Raw genomic sequence first — 15,944 nt, 5'->3', positions numbered from 1 at the left:
TACGGGCTAAGGGCAGGTTCTGGGGGCTAAGGACAGGTCCTGGGGGCTAAGGACAGGTGCTGGGGGACAGGAATGGGTCCTAGGGACTAAGGACAGGTCCTAGGGGCTAAGGGCAGGTGCTGGGGGCCAGGAATGGGTCCTGGTGTCTAAGGACAAGTGCTGGGGGCTAGGAACAGGTCCTGGACACTGGAACAGATCCCCTGGCTTGGTCAAGTTTATCAGACCCCAGTGTTTGGCGACTCCTAGGACACGCTGTTCTACAGAGGACTTTGAGAGACTGCAGGAACTCCCTGGCCTGCCCCTGACGGGGACCCAGGGAGAATAGCAGTGGGGAACCTCTAGGGACTTCTGCGGAGGGAGGTAGAGCAGGGTGCTCAGGAAGGAATCCCCAAGTTCTGGAAAAGGGACACAATGGCGAGGTGCTGCTTGCCGTGTTCCTTCGATGCTGGTGAAGGAGAGCACGAGGTGGGGAAGAATGGGGGGGTGGGCTCAGAGGGAAGGACGTGGGCCGCGCCCTCTGTTCCTCAGCGAGGACCCGCCTCCCGGGATGGGCTGGCGGAGCCTGTGCCGAGGGGCCGCCGAGGCCCGGGGTCCCCGTGCTGGCCCCCCAGCACCCCCTCAGCACCCCCGCGTCTGTGCGCCCACAGTTCTGGCAATACGGCGAGTGGGTGGACGTGGTCGTGGACGACAGGCTGCCCACCAAGGACGGGGATCTGCTGTTCGTGCACTCGGCAGAGGGCAGCGAGTTCTGGAGCGCCCTGCTGGAGAAGGCCTACGCCAAGTGAGCGACCCTGCCCCCCGACCGCCCCGGCTTCCGGGGAGAGCAGGTGGTGTTCAAGGACCACCTCGAGCAGGAGTCCCGTTCCACACAAGGACCGCTTTGGCCAGAACTGGGCTCGCGGGCCGCCGGCCGCGCCGCGCCCCGATACCCGACGGCAACGGCCCTTCCCGACGCTGTGCGCTGGGACGGGCGGTGGCGCCCAGGGCTGGCTCGGGAAGGACCCGCTTCCCTCGCACGTCACTGCCGGGTCATGTCACATTTTCATCAGCCCGGGGCAGCACGGTTTCTGCCGGTGCGTACCCGCCGCAGGCAGGACACAAGGGTGCGGAGTCCACAGACGAGGGACCCGGCCCCTGCGGCCCCTGCGGGGAGGAGGGCCGGGGTCCCCACGGCCGGCTGGGAGAACCGCTTCTCAGTCGTGGGTCCAGACGGCGCAGCCGGAAGCCGCGGGCCACCACAGGGCGGTCAGGTGCGGCGTGGGGCGCTCTGTGCGTAGAGGTGCTCTCGTCACTGCCCTGTGGCCTGTGTTGAGCTGTAGATGCCCAACAGCCCCTGAGCAGCTGTCCTCGCCGTCAGGACAGACAGACAGTCCGTGCGGGAGGTCGGACCTTCCACCCCCGAGGTTCTAGGAGATTTTCGGGCGGCCACGTGGGGGGGAGTCCGAGCGGAGGGTCCCTGGAGCTGCCCGCAAGGGAGGCCTGGGGCAGCGGGGGACACAGGGGCAGCGGCTTCCGTCTCCCCTCAGGGTCAACGGCTGCTATGAGGCGCTCTCGGGCGGCGCCACCACGGAGGGCTTCGAGGACTTCACCGGGGGCATCGCCGAGTGGTACGAGCTGAGGAAGGCCCCTCCCAACCTGTTCAAGATCATCCAGAAGGCTCTGCAGAAAGGCTCCCTCCTGGGCTGCTCCATCGACGTGAGTCCGGGCCCCTCCCTGCCTGCTCTGGCCGTTGGGAGCCCAGCCCCTTCAGCACGGCGTGCGCATCACCTGGATGGGTGGCCACCGCCAGGCTGTCTGCGGGCCGCTGGTGGGCAAGGGCGTGGCCAGCCCGGACCACAGGTTCCCCGAGGCCCCCACCCCTCGGCAGGTCCCGGGGGCCGGACCATGTCCAGATTCCTGCCCCCCGCAGCCTCCCCTGAGCTGCCTCGGGGCCCAGGGGCCTGGGGGGGGGTGGGGGCTGCAGGAGGCATCGGGAGGGACATCTCATAGCGGCCTTGCCGCACGGCCCCCCAGAGGAAGGCAAGGTTGCCCTGCGTCCCGTCCCCAGGCCTCTTCCAGGCCCAGCCCACTCTGGAGCCCGGTGCTGCTGCGGGCTTGTTCCCCGCGGGGACAGACGTGAGAAGGCCCCACTCTCGGGGCCCAAGTCTCTGGGCAACTTGCTAAACAACAAACTCCTACCCAGGAAATTTGAAGACCTAATTGGCCTCACTAAGCGGTTCGTGAGTCAGGCGTCTCCCCATCCAGCCGGGGGGTGGGGGGAGGGGAGGCGTCCGCGGAGCTGCACCAAGTGGAAGGGACCCTGACTTCACCCGCACACCGTGTTGGGGCAGAATACCCTCCTCTCGGCCCCTCTGCCTGGTCACCAACACAGCGGGCCCCCTTCCGCCCAGTGGTTGGGGTGGGGGGGGCTGAGGAGGTTCTAACACAACAGGGGCACATCAGCAGCCACGGCAAACAGCTGTCCTCCTGGGAGCAGCGGGCTGGGCCACCAGGGCCTCCAGCACCCTGAGGGCGTGCCCTCTCCCGTGCCCCCTGCAGAGGGCCGCGAGCACCCGTCCGCTGGGCTCCCCAGGCCTGCTCCGTCCACGGGCAGCCGGGAGGTTGTCCTCCCCCAGGCCCGGAGGCCGGGGGTTTGGTGGAGGGACTGGAGGGAGCAGGGGTGAGGGCGAGGCCGCTGCGTCCACCTGATTCCTCCCCTGTCTCCAGATCACCAGCATGGCGGACTCGGAGGCCATCACCTTCCAGAAGCTGGTGAAGGGGCACGCGTACTCAGTCACCGGGGCGGAGGAGGTGAGGCGGCCGGGGTTTTCGGGGGGGGGCGTCATGTCCCTGACGCGGCGGTCGGCTTGGCTGGGCGGGTGGTTACCAGGAGGAGGGGGGCGGCCTCATTCCCGCGGCCCGGCCGCCAGGCCTCAGATCCCTGAAGCCGAGGGAGCCTGGGTGGGGCGGCCAGCTGGTGTCCCCTCTCGGCCGGGTCCCACCCTCCCACTGTGCTTGTTTAGACTCACTTTGCCCCCGGGACCAGCTACTGCATGCACAGAGTGGTGTAGACCCTTCAGAGTGCTTTTGCGTCTGACCTCACAACAACGTTAGTGCCCGAATTCCTGTTCAGATCGGACGGCCTCTGGCCAGCGGCCTGGGCAACTTCTCCTAAACCCCCGCCCCTCCGTACCCCCGAGCTGGAGGCCGTGATGACACACACCATAGGGCTGTTCCCCTGCCCGCGGTCCCCGTCTGCCCACCGACCCCCGCTGCCCGCGGTCCCCCGTCTGCCGTGGCACCCGCTGCCCATGGTCCCCCGTCTGCCCGCAGTCCCCATCTGCCCATGCAGCGTCACTAGAAACAGGACAGCCCCACTGCCACGTACAAACCCCATGTCGTCTGACTTGTCCGGGGCTCCATTTCTTTTAAACCCGGGACTTTTATTCTATTCTCCATCTACCACCTCCCACACATCCGTTGTTTTATTTTGAAAAAGTTCAAGTCTGTGGAAAAGTTGCAAGAACAGTGTGATGCCCGCCCCAGTGCGGTTTCCCCAGACTCGACACCTAGGGTTCTGCACACGTCCTCCCTCCCTGTGCTGCTTTCCGAGCCGCATGGAAGGAAGTGTCAGACGCCATCACGCTTTGCCCCCGAATACTTCCACGGCCACCTCCCACGAGTGAGGACACTCTGTCACATAATGCCATCTCCGTTCCCACGCCAACGAAAATAAACATCCACCCGGCAGCGGCATCTGACACAGGGTTCAGGTTACGTGTTCCCGGCTGCTACAAAACACCCTTCGTAGAAACGCGCCGCCCCCCCCCCCCGCCCCGGGATTCACTGGAGATCCAGGCGGCACACCTGCTTCTCAGCACCTTGTTTCTGCCACAGGCCGGGAGGCGCCGGGGGCTCCCGAGACCACAGCACAGTGAAGCTGAGGTTCGGGGTCAAAGACCCGGGTCCTCCCCCAGCCGGCCCCCGGAGGGGTCTGGGGTCCAGCCCTTCTCCCTTTTCTGACCCCCTTGTAACATGGACCCCACCCCTCCTGGCTCGTGGAGAAGGGGCCTTGGGCCCGAGCGCGTCCAGGCTCGGCTGGAGCTCAGCGCCCCCTCCCTGTGCCCCGTCTGCAGGTGGAGAGTGGGGGGAGCCTGCAGAAGCTGATCCGCATCCGAAACCCCTGGGGAGAGGTGGAGTGGACGGGCCGGTGGAATGACAAGTGAGGAGAGGCGGCTGCGGGCGGGGGGAGGCCGGAGGCAGGCGGCTGTGCAGGAGCAGGGCCCCGGGGTCACAGGGCCGTGCCCCCTCAGGCAGGTGCCCCTCTAGGGGCCACCAGCACATCCCAGCGGTCTGGCGCCCTGTCCAAGCCGGCGCTCCTGCCGTGAGCTCGAGGTCCACGCCTCCCTGGCTCAGCGTCCCCGCTGGCGGGCCCCGGGGGAGAACACAGGTTCCCGGGCAGGCGCCACAGCGGGGCTGCGGCCAGGTCAGGCCAGGTGCCTGCAGGTCAGCGACACCTTGGATTTTCTGTTCCCGTTAAAACGGGGCTGTCTGGTCCTGGCCGCCAATGCCGCCCCGTCTCCCCCCCGGACTGTCTGTCTTCTTCCTGCCACCGTCCAGGGCGACATCTGGCCTCACCCCCTCTGTTCCTGGGGCTCCTGGCCCTCGAGTGTGTCCCCAGGGCCTCCGCTGGGGTCCTGGGGACACATCCTCGCCGGCACTGGTGCTAACACCCTCCCGTCACGTGGTTTTCCAGCTGCCCCAACTGGAACAGCGTCGACCCAGAGGTGAGGGAGAGGCTGACCAGACGGCACGAAGACGGAGAGTTCTGGTAAGCTTGCTGGAGGGGTCTGCCGGTGGGCTGTAGCGGGACATTAGGGAGACGGGGACCGTGGGATCTGCCCCCATCGTTTCAAATTCACCGTAAGACCCTGAATGGAACCATTCGTCCCTCTCAACAAGGGGGTGGCACAACCCCTCAGAAAGCAGGAGGGAGTCCTGCAGGCGTGTCCGGATCCCGACAGAAACCCGGAAGGACGGGGCCGTTCTCCCAACCAGTTCCGAGTTGTCCCCACACTCGAGAACCAGGCCTTTCGAGAGCAGGGCTGGGCCCGCGGGTTCACCGGTGGGCAGTGTCCAACGCGGCCCAGCGGGAAAGAGCTGGAATCCGCGCCTGCTGGCCGCTCTGCCTGCCCTCACCGGCTCCTGGGCTGGCCTTGGGCGGAAGGTCAGGGTTCGGCAGCGTGCCCTCCCGTGACCGGGGCGCCCTCGCCCTGCCTCCGCCAGGATGTCGTTCGGTGACTTTCTGAGGCACTATTCTCGCCTGGAGATTTGCAACCTGACCCCCGACACCCTCACCAGTGAGTCCTACAAGAAGTGGAAGCTCACCAAGGTGGACGGGACCTGGAGGCGGGGCTCCACCGCGGGAGGCTGCAGGAACTACCCGAGTAAGGCCGCCCGCCGGGCCCTCGTCCGTGCTCGCCTGGCCCCTGCCCCGCCACACCCCACACGCGGCCTCCCCAGCCCTAGGTTCCCCTGTGCCATGGCCCCCACCACACCCCGTGAGGCCGAGCGTGGTCCCAGCTCAGGCCCACGGGCCACTCCGTCCACGTGAAGCCCAGGCAGCCCCGCCCTGCAGGGACCTCGCCCACAGGGCCGCTGCACACCCGGGCCCCAACCATCGCCCGCAGCCCTCTTGCGCACTCGGGCCCGGCTCAGACGGGGTCCCCGGTCCCTCCCTCGTTGACCCCCGACCTTCTGCCTTGTGGCCCAGGGCTCCCCTCCCCCTGAGCCGCAGAAATTGAGTCGGTGTGATATGACACATCGGGCCTGGGGACCGTCCCAAGTGGTTTATGTGCATTTGACCCCGTCTGTCTTCATGAGCCTCCACGGCGGGCACACTGCTGTCCTCTTCATCTTTAAGGTGAGGGGACCGCCGCTTGGAGAGGTTAAGTGACCTCACGGTACCCCTCACGGGGACGTGACGCAGGCAGTCTGACCGCGGAGGCCACGTGATGGTCGTGTGCCGATTCTCCACTGATGGGGAGACTGGGGCTCCCCTGGCATCCCGGGCCGCGGACAGGTGGTGGGATCTCGAGTTCTGGTGCTTTCAGTCCTTCCCCTCCAGCCACCAAGTGGCGGTTCCAGAGGTGCTGGGGAGGCCGTCTGCCCCCGACAAGCCGCTCGCTGGATGCGGGGCCGGCAAATCTCTCAGGGGCCAGATGGGAAACATCTGGGGCTTGGTGAGCGTCAATTTCTACCGCTTTTCTGTCAGCTCCGCCGCCGTCACCCGAAGGCCGCCAGGCCTTCAACAACATGGCCGTGTTGTCATAAAGCTTTATTTACGAAAACAGGCGGCCAGGGGCCCTCCAAGCTGTAGTTTGCTGACCCCTGCACCAAATGACCCCTTTATTTCCCCAACAAAGAGTTTATCCTGTTAGGTGGGCGAGGGGAGTTGTTCTCAGACGTGAACGAATCTCTGGTCCTTCCATAAATGGACTTTGGAACTGGGCGGGGGGGGGGGGGGCAGACACACCCTGGGGTGGACAACGGGACACAGAAGAAGAGGCGGGAATTTGCACAGGATGTTCCTGCCTCGGGGTTCACAGAGGGCGTGCGGGAGCGTGTGCCCCCACAGTGTCCCAGCCCGGCCAGCTGGGCCTGGGGTGGGACAGGGGCCGCAGGGGCTCAGCCCTAACACCCTGTTCCCGACTGACAAAGATGAGCCAGCCTGAGGGCGGGCGAGAGAACCGTGCGAGGGAGTTTCTGACATGGGTCCCCGTGGTCCCCAGGCAAGTGCCGGCCGGCTCTGTCCACAGCCCCCCAGCGCCCGCCCACCTGCCCACCCGTCTTTATGAGGCTCCCTCCCCCTCCCCGTGCGCACCTGCAGGGGCAGGGGCGGCCCCGAATCCTCAGTGACCCGGCCCCTCTCTGGCCGCAGACACGTTCTGGATGAACCCTCAGTACCTGATCAAGCTGGAGGAGGAGGACGAGGACCAGGAGGACGGAGAGAGCGGGTGCACCTTCCTGGTTGGCCTCATCCAGAAGCACCGGCGGCGACAGAGGAAGATGGGGGAGGACATGCACACCATCGGCTTCGGCATCTATGAGGTGGGGGCAGCATGGGCCGCCTCCTTCCCTGCTCTCAGCCCCGGGGGGGGGACTGCCCTCCCCATGGGCACGGTGGGCCCCAGGGCCCCGTCAGGAGGCCAGCCCAGGGAAAGCAGGGCTTTTACAGCAAAACTCTGTGTGCGAGATGTGGCGGCCGGGCCGGGTCGGTGCGAGGAGACACCCCGAGGTCCCTGCAGCTGGTCCGTGTCCCCGGAGGTGCCTAGGGCTTGCCTAGGCCCCACAGCCGCTTTGGGGACAGTCTACTCTTTTTAGAGGCCTCCCGCCTCTTCTGAGACACCCCCCCCCCCCAACCAGGCCTGGTGCTCTGCTTGGCCCGCCGACCTCCAGGCCTAGATCAGAGCCCCCACAGGGGACACTTCGGGCAGGTACCGCTCCAGCGTCCCGCTGGGACCAGCTCAGGGCCGGGAACGCGAGCTCTGTGCCGCCCGCAGGGGCTTCATTTCCAACCAAGTCATAGCAAGGCCGGGCTCTGCCCCCCACCATGCCCGCCCCACTCCTCCCTGCAGCACGGCCCAGAGCCGCTCGGATGAGGAGGGGCGGTCCCCACATTCAGGGAAACCTCCGTGGTGGGGAGGGCAGCATGCCGCTGGTAGAGGTCAGAGGTCAGACGCTCACTCATCACTGGCAACGTGGCGCCCGTAACAGGACCCCGCCTGTAGAGTGGGTCACCTGCCACCGTTGCAGGCGTGCACATGAGCTCTGAGCCCCTCGGCCTCTGAAATGGGAGCTGAGGACTTCTGCTCTGGGACAAAGCGACCCCAGGGAAAATGCCAACGGGACGTGACGCAGAGCCCACCCCCCGCCTCATGGGTGTGCAAAGCCGGTCCTGGGCTCTGGAGTTGGGGAGCACGGGGGGGGGTCACTTGGTCCCCTTTAGAGACAAGGAAACTTTGGCAACAGAGGGAGCTGACTCGCCCAAGGACACACGGGCTGGGTGTGACGCCTGCTGGCTCCCAGCCCGGCGGGCACCCTCGAGTTGGGGGCGGGGAGACCTCAGCCGGGCGTTTCACGGCTCCGTGCCCCGGTTTTATGCTCCATAAATTAGCAATGGCGCTAAGGGCTCAGCCACATTGTTGCTGGGTCACGAGGTTTGTCCTCCGTGTGGGAACGGTTGGGGGCCCTTGGAAAACAATTACTGTGCTGAGTCACCTCACGTTGCTAGAGCTGCAGGGGATAGGGGGCTGCAGCCCATCACGGGGGTGGCCTCATACAGCTTCCGGGAATCTGAAGTGTGCTCTCCTTTGTGCCCGCAGGTGCCGGAGGAGGTACGTCTGGGAGACGCTGGCTCGTGTTCACCACCAGGCACAAGGCCCCGACTGCTGGCTTGGGGGGTCCCGGGAGGCCTGGGCAGGGCTGGTGGCTGGGGGCACCCTGGGGAGGTTGCTCAGGTCCCAGGGCCTGCTGGGCCGAGCTCAGGGCCAGGTCTCTGGGGAGTCCCTGCGGGGCACGGGTCAGCTCTGGGTGGACGACGTGTGGTCTGGGATGCAGGAGGCTCTCCGCAGAGTCCTGCAGTTCCCCCTAAAACAAGCCTGAAGGGAAAGGTGAGCCCCAGGACTGTGCCTAAGATGATGTGGGAGCCCAGGGGCCTGGATCCACTCCCCAGCCCTGCCATTTGCAGGCCGTGTGGCCTCAAACAAGTTATGGGTCCTCTCTGGACCTCAGTTTCTTTCTCTTTTTTTTTTTTTTTTTTTTTAATGTTTTAAAGGTTTTATTATTTATTTCCGAAAAAGAGAGCATGAGCAGGGGAAGCAGAGAGAGAGGGAGGCACAGAATCCCAAGCAGGCTCCAGGCTCTGAGCTGTCGGCACAGAGCCCGATGCGGGGCTCGAATTCATGCACAGCGAGATCACGACCTGAGCCGAAGTAGGACGCTTAACCGACTGAGCCCCCAGGCGTCCCTCTCTGTTTCTTTTTCAATAAAACTTGGTCCACCACCCACCTGGAGGGACCATAGCGATGAGGTGAATGGCGTGAGAGCACGTAGTAGGCTCACAGCTGGCATTAGCAGGCTGGTGGGAAGTACAGCAGCCATGTGGGTCCATAAAGGCCATGGGTGATCCAGTGACCATGCAGCGTGCCCCCCTCCACCCCAGTGGTACACACTGTCGGGCCGGGCAGTGCCGTCCGGGGCAAGCTGGGCTTCTCCGGATCCCTCTGGTGAGTTCCGGCCTCGCGGCGGCCAGCCCGACCACACCTGCCTTCCTGGCCCGGCCCCGTCCCGACTTTTGTTCACGTGTCACACACCACACAGCACTGATCCGACTCCTGCGGGGGGCCTCACGGCCGAGCCCCTCCGTGTGCAGATGGGGTCTCTGCAGAGCTGGGTGCACGCGGGACCCCCGCCGCACGTGCCCTGAGCCCCTCCGTGGACATTGGTTCTCGTGGGCGGGAAGTTTGCGTTTGATCTGGAACGGCGGGCATCGTCGCCTTCTCCATGAGCAAAAACAATGCGGATTTGGGGCTCTCTCTGCCGTCTACTCCCTTCTGTTTCTGTTTGTCCCTCAGATGACTGGACAGACTAACATCCACCTCAGCAGAAACTTCTTCCTGACGCACCGGGCGAGGGAGCGGTCCGACACCTTCATCAACCTGCGGGAGGTGCTGAACCGGTTCAAGCTGCCGCCTGGGGAGTACATCCTGGTGCCGTCCACCTTCGAGCCCAACAAGGACGGGGACTTCTGCGTCCGGGTCTTTTCCGAGAAGAAGGCCGACTACCAGTAGGTGCTCCTGCCCTCCTCCCCGCCCCCCGTCCCCATCCCCGTGCCCTGGAGCGCGGCGCCCTCCCTCCGAGTTTCTGCCCTGCGACACCCACCCGCTTCCAGGGCGCAGCTGGAAGGACCTCAGCGTTACATTCCAGCGAGCAAAGAAATGAGCCATGCAGGGTATTCGCGGTTAGAAAGGGCGGCTGTGGAGCCTAGCGCAGAATCTGCTGTGGCAGCTGCGTCTCCGAAAGATCGAGCTGTCACATTCGTCGTAACGACACGGGTTGGACGGCTGGACCCAGGCACCTCACAGGGAGAGGCTGGGCCGCACCGTATAATCCTTTCCGTCCAGCGGCCCTCGAGTGACGGCCTCGGTGGTCACTGGGCCCAGCGGTCCAGGGCCACTTGTCAGGATGGCTCGGTTCCCAATGGCTCTTGCCCCGTTGGCCGCTGCCTCAGCCGCATCTATTCGGTTGGGCACCTGATTGCAGGAGACGTAATCCTCCTCGGCGGCTTAAGCAAAAGGAGATTTACGGAGAAACACGGGGGCTTTGAACAGACGGGAAGCAGGGCACACGGCACGTGCTGTGTTGCCTCTACCTCGTGCCACGGGCTCCCATCAGACCCAGGACAGTGTGTCCGATGGGCCGGCTCGGGCCAGCCGCGGGCACAGCGGCCGGGGCCCTCGGTGGACCAGTGGAGGGTCCCGGGGCCCAAGAAGGGCCCAGCGCCGCACACAGCACAGGGCACCGCCCCAGCTGCCCGAGATTCAGCTGAGACCACACCCCGGCCTCCGAGCAGGACCCGTAGGCAGCAGGGACCTTGCAGGATCCCGGGTGTGGAAGGTTTATGTGACAGAGATTGCCACAGAATCGGAGAGCGGGTGCCGGGGTCTGCTGTCCCCACACATGCTTCTCGAGGAGCAAGAAAGTCCCTGCCCGCCTCCGCCTCCTCCGTGCAGGGCTGTGGTCCAGTGACCCTGCCCGCCCCGCCCTGCGCTGCCCTAACAGTCACACGTGCCATCGGCCTTGATTTTGGCACCACGTGCGTCCCACCCCCACCTCCTTTCCGGTAACACAGTCTCCCTCTGTTTCCAGGGTGGTTGACGACGAGATCGAGGCTGACCTTGATGAGGTGTGTGTGACCTCCGGACCTGCCCGCTCTGCCCCCGACTGCCCAGGACCCAGAGGGGCCCCTCCTAATCGCTAGGGGGTCCCAGGACCTCGTGCCCGCAGCTTGAAACTAGGGTCGCCCCCTGCACCTGCACCGGCCAGTGCGTGGCCCTTGACCACCCCACCCCCGCGCACGGGACCACGGGCTTCTCGCCACCTTTCCTGGGCCTCAGTTTCCTCATCTGTAAAATGAAAACGCTGGGTGATGAGATTTCTGAGGCTCCCGAGGGTAACACCAAGGGTCGCTGTTCAAATAGTGGTGAATCCCGAGGGTTTGGGGGTCCCAGGGGAGGCCTGACCACCACAAATCCCAAGTCCAGGAAGGAGACCACAGCCAACATGACGGAAGGCCCTTCCTCTGTCCCCTGTCCCCAGGGAGAGAGTGAATAGTCCAGGGGCCACTGTCAAAGACCTTCTAGAACATTCCGGCTGGGCTCTGCTTCTGGATCCCCACTAGTGTAGACCAGGAAGGGTGTCCTGGTTGAGGGCTAGAGGAGACGCCTCCGTGAGGACTTGTTAACCCCTCCCTCAGGCTTTCCATCCCTCTCTCATCCGCCCTTAATTCCTCACACTGCCCTTGGTCTCAAGCCAAGGCGCGGGAGGCGCCTCCTTGGCTCTGACCTGCTCCCGTGTCCCCCCTTCCAGAACGATGCCAGCGAGGACGACATTGACGACGGCTTCAGAAGGCTGTTTGCACAGCTGGCAGGCGAGGTGGGTGTCTGCACACGCGGCCTCTGCCCTGCGCTGCGGTCCACTCGAAGGGACAGTCTCGTCCCCGACGCGACTCCAAAGGGGCAGAGGCAAGAGTAGAAGCAAGAGGCGTCGCGGGGGGACTGGGGCTCCTGCCCACACGGTGGGGCTGCCGCTTGGCGTCTGCTCTGGCTCCGACTCCCTCTGGCCTTAGGGTTCCAGCTGCTTCCTGTCCTCTGCATCCAGCTGGGATGTCCCTGATGTCCACAGAGACGCTCAAGGGACAGAAGGGTAGAACATCTCAAGAGCACGGCTCAGGGCACAGTTCATTCAGGCGTTTCCCCCTGGCCGCCCCCCCCCCCCCCCGCCCCCGTCCAGCCCTGTCTGACCAGCCAGTCCAAACAGAGCTCTGGGGCCACCAGGTCTCTGGCCTCATGTCACAGACACCTGTTCCCGCTGGTCCGCGGCACGTGGGCCCCGCCCCCACCCCTAGGAGAAGGGACTGTGGCCCATGGTGGTCTTGCGACTTGGGCTCGTCCCCCCGTCCCTCCTCCCCTGTCCCCCAACACGAGGGCGTGTGTAGGGCACCAGACTCGCCCCGGGAGCTGGGGCCTCAGAGGAAGAGCGGCGGGGAGACAGCTGGGCCCTCACCAGCTTTGCAAGGAGCCAGACCCGGGTTTCAAAGGGGAGGAAAGGGGCGACGGGCGGAGGACTGGGATCAGAAGGGCGTCGAGTGGGACCGCACGCGTGAGTGGAGCGGAGGGTTCTCAACTGTGTCCACGGGGCCAGCGGTCCGCCGGGACGTGCGGCCTGCAGGGGGCGCTGGACCCGCACATCACAGGCCCCGCCCAGCCCCGCCCAGTGCACCTGACGTGGGCGGAGCCTCCCGCGTCCGGCGGCCGCCGGGCGGTGACCACGCTCTGCTTCGTGCCCACAGGACGCGGAGATCTCGGCCTTCGAGCTGCAGACCATCCTGAGGAGGGTGCTGGCCAAGCGTAAGTGCCCTCCTGGTGGGGCCCCGGTCCCCTCCCAGCCGCCGGTCCCCTCCCGCCCGCACGTAAACACCCGCCAGCCCGCGGCCCCCTGAGGAACTGGGCAGAGGAGGCTCTGTGTGCCCTGGTCACTCAGGATCAGAGGGCCCCAGGTCGAGACCACCACTGGCTGGCTCTTGCTGGAAGCCCGTGCGCGGAGAGCCTCGGGCTCTCTTGCTGCACCTGGAAAGCAGGAGCGTCACTACCTAACCCCAGAGATTGGGGAGCCTCCAACGGGTGCCCTGCGAAGCTGCCTGACGCAGAGCCCGCGCTCCGTGTGGCGGCCCCTCGGACGGTCAGCTGGAAGGGGGGCGGAGCCGTGGATGGAGTGATACCACCTCACTCAGTAGCCAGGGTGGAAGGGTAAACGGGCCGTCTGGAACCACGGAACGGTGTGCAAAGCATCTCCCCAGCGTGCATGTCAGGAGCCTCGTCTGACTGGCTCTTTACTCGGAGAGCCATGGTTTCCCTTGAACTGATGAGCCAGGCCAGGGACCTGAGGGCCCAGAGGCGGCTGGCAGGCTCCTGGAAGAAGGGGTGAGGCCCAGAGGGGCCTGAGGAGGGCCCGGGACACCTGGAACTGCGTCCGGGTCAGAAACAGGACAGGCCAGCCCCGGGGACACATTTCCTCCCCCGCAAATTATCACAGGAGCCGCACGGCCCTCAAAGAGACCGCCGTCCCCGCGCGGGTCTGTGTGAGGTCAGACCCCGCGAGGCTGGACGTTGCGTGTCCTGAGCAGCAGCGCTGGGCGCCACCAGCAGCCGGCCTAACCCATGGCAAACTCCCTCACGGCCAGAGAAGAGCCTGGCCGGCCGCCCATCCACCGCGGAGGATGTGGGGAGGGATCCGCTCGTAACCGGTTCCTCCCCGGGCAGGCCAGGCGCGGACAAGAAGATGGTGCGCGTCCCGGAGGCCGCCAGGCACGAGTGAGGTCACAGGGCTGCTGAGGCGTGTGGCCGTCAAAGCCTCCTTGTTCCCGCGCAGACGGAGGCGGAAAGAGCCAGGCCGCGCCGGGGCTCAGCCTCCCTGCCCCCGGCTGCCCGCTGACCCCTGCCTCTGCCCCGGCCGGGGAGGGGTCTGTGCCCACGAGGGCAGCTGCGAGTTAAGTGGCAGCCTTTACAAGGACAGGACAAGAGGGGGACCCCTCATGGAGTCCGGGAGGGACCAGGTTCCTACTTGTGATGAGGGTCTCCTGCAGGCCGCCAGCCACCCGCCGCGGCCACTCCGGACAGGTTCTTGTCCTCGGGGCAAATCACAGGCGGACGCCCCCCTCCCTCAGCCCCTCCGACAGCCACCGGCCTGCTGTGGCCCCGGAGGGACGGATGAGCACTTCCTCGAGGGGGATCCCGGGGACAGCGTGTCTCTGTGGGACGTAACCATCACTGGTACTTTGTCTTACAGGCCAGGACATCAAGTCGGATGGCTTCAGCATTGAGACCTGTAAGATCATGGTGGACATGCTGGACGTATCCTTCCAGGCGGCAGAGCCCAGACAAGGCGTTTGAGACCCCCGCCCTGGGGGCTCTGACACCGCGCCCCTCCCGTCCAGAGTCCAGAGGCCCCTGAAGGGGAGTTGAGGAGCTGCAGATGAGGGGGAGCCGAGGGCCGTGTCCCAGGTCCCCGCACGGGAGGCGGCCGCTCAGCTGTGCCCGAGCGGCCGTGGAAAATACCCCGCAGACCAGTCTCCTCTGGCTGTGGGTTTTCCCGATCGCGGGTGTGGGGCCCGCCCACCGTGGGCAGCTCCTTCCCCGGCCGCCCGCAGCCTCGACTCGTGGCTCAGGGACAAGTCCTGGGCACGGATGTTCTGTGCTGCTCGAAGTTTCCTCTCATGGGCTCACAGTGGTTGCCTCACAAGAGGCCTTAGAAGCACTGCGGAACTTAGCGGGGGCGGGGGGGCAGGGGCCTCTGCAGGTCATGTGACAGCTCGTTCTCACCGGGGCCGGGGCCCCCCGCATCCCCAGACCAACCAGCAAAGGTCAGGGTCGCCAGAGGCCTCCTTCTGGGCCCTCCGCCAGCCTCAGAGGCAGGCCGGGTCCTACAGCAGGAGCCGCCTACAGATATGCTGTGGGCGTCAGCGCCATCCGGTGGAGGGGACACACCCACGGCCGGGCTCTCCTTAACCGCAGGCAGTCAGATGGCAGTGGCAAGCTGGGGCTGAAGGAGTTCTACGTTCTTTGGACAAAGATTCAGAAGTACCAGGTGAGCGCCTGGAGGCCGCCGGGGGGCGGGGGGGCTGTGTCAGGGTCGTGCGGTGCCCGTACAACCCTTTGCGAGGTGGGAGGGACATCCCCAGGGTGGCGACTGGACCCACAGAGACAGGCTGGCCACACGCAGACAGCAAAGATGAGCCCGCCTCCTGCCCTTGCCTGGCGCCGACCGGAAGTGGGGTCCCCTAACAGCTGTTCCCGAAAGCGTCCTGGAGAAGCCACGTCGCCTTTTGTAACATGGGTTTTTAGCAGCTCAAGCACGACAGTCGGATAAGATAACGTGAGCCGTGGTGGCTGGCTGGTTGGCTGACGGGTGTGCTGACAAACCGGCTCACGGGAGAGGCCAACGCTATTAGCTAATTAAGGCAGAGAGGTGGGCGACTCTTCCAAGGCCACCGGAGGCAAAGCTGGGAAATCTGCATCCGCGTGGCCCTCGGCGCGAGCCAACTTGCTGCCTGCCTCGCTTTGGGTCATGGTTCTTGGAATTATTTCTCATTCCAGAAAATTTACCGGGAAATCGACGTGGACAGGTCTGGCACCATGAACTCCTACGAGATGCGGAAAGCACTGGAGGAAGCAGGTAACGCCTCGTGGCTGTTTTCTCTCTTCCGTCCGGCCGCGGGATACGCGAGCGCTGGCTCCATCCCGGCTGTGGGGTACGGGAGACTGTGCTCCGCACCCTGTGGAGGTCAGTGACCGTGAGACAAAGGGGGTGCTGCTTTGGTACAAACACGTCCTTTCCGTTCCCCTTTTAAAAGCTCCCTGGTAAAACGCTCTGCCCGCCATACCTTCCTGAATCTACATTTCCTCCGAGAGGCTGGTGGGGCGAGCGGGCCCCCGGCCCTTGCCAGGTGCAGGGCTGACACGAGGGTCTCTGCTCCCCTCTGTAGTGAGTCCCCCACGGGCAACATAAAGGCCCGACACTGAGACCCCAGATACCTGGATTCAGCGAGATCCACCTCCCCCCACGCGGTCCCAGTGCGAGGGGGGGGTGCCCCCCGCTGCAGGGCCTTCCGGACTAGGACGGCAAGG

At 65.4% G+C, this 15,944-nt stretch overlaps 1 protein-coding gene across 1 annotated transcript in view; it reads left to right on the top strand.

Annotated features, from left to right (window-relative positions):
* The window catches only part of CAPN2 (calpain 2), a 66,956-nt gene that overhangs the window by 33,845 nt on the left and 17,167 nt on the right, over positions 1-15,944 (top strand). Inside the window, exons 6-20 of the mRNA XM_040451965.1 lie at positions 648-781; positions 1,527-1,695; positions 2,707-2,790; positions 4,116-4,201; positions 4,736-4,810; positions 5,266-5,426; positions 6,920-7,089; positions 8,364-8,375; positions 9,615-9,826; positions 10,909-10,945; positions 11,629-11,694; positions 12,611-12,668; positions 14,107-14,171; positions 14,836-14,904; positions 15,414-15,502. Coding sequence (XP_040307899.1) covers positions 648-781; positions 1,527-1,695; positions 2,707-2,790; positions 4,116-4,201; positions 4,736-4,810; positions 5,266-5,426; positions 6,920-7,089; positions 8,364-8,375; positions 9,615-9,826; positions 10,909-10,945; positions 11,629-11,694; positions 12,611-12,668; positions 14,107-14,171; positions 14,836-14,904; positions 15,414-15,502 — 1,487 coding nt within the window. The remainder of the gene's footprint in view (positions 1-647; positions 782-1,526; positions 1,696-2,706; positions 2,791-4,115; positions 4,202-4,735; positions 4,811-5,265; positions 5,427-6,919; positions 7,090-8,363; positions 8,376-9,614; positions 9,827-10,908; positions 10,946-11,628; positions 11,695-12,610; positions 12,669-14,106; positions 14,172-14,835; positions 14,905-15,413; positions 15,503-15,944) is intronic.

Source organism: Herpailurus yagouaroundi, unplaced genomic scaffold (assembly GCF_014898765.1).
Source record: "Herpailurus yagouaroundi ecotype Mexico unplaced genomic scaffold, PumYag 205, whole genome shotgun sequence".
Classification (NCBI taxonomy): Eukaryota; Metazoa; Chordata; class Mammalia; order Carnivora; family Felidae; genus Herpailurus; species Herpailurus yagouaroundi.
This window is presented reverse-complemented; position numbering and strand designations above follow the sequence as displayed.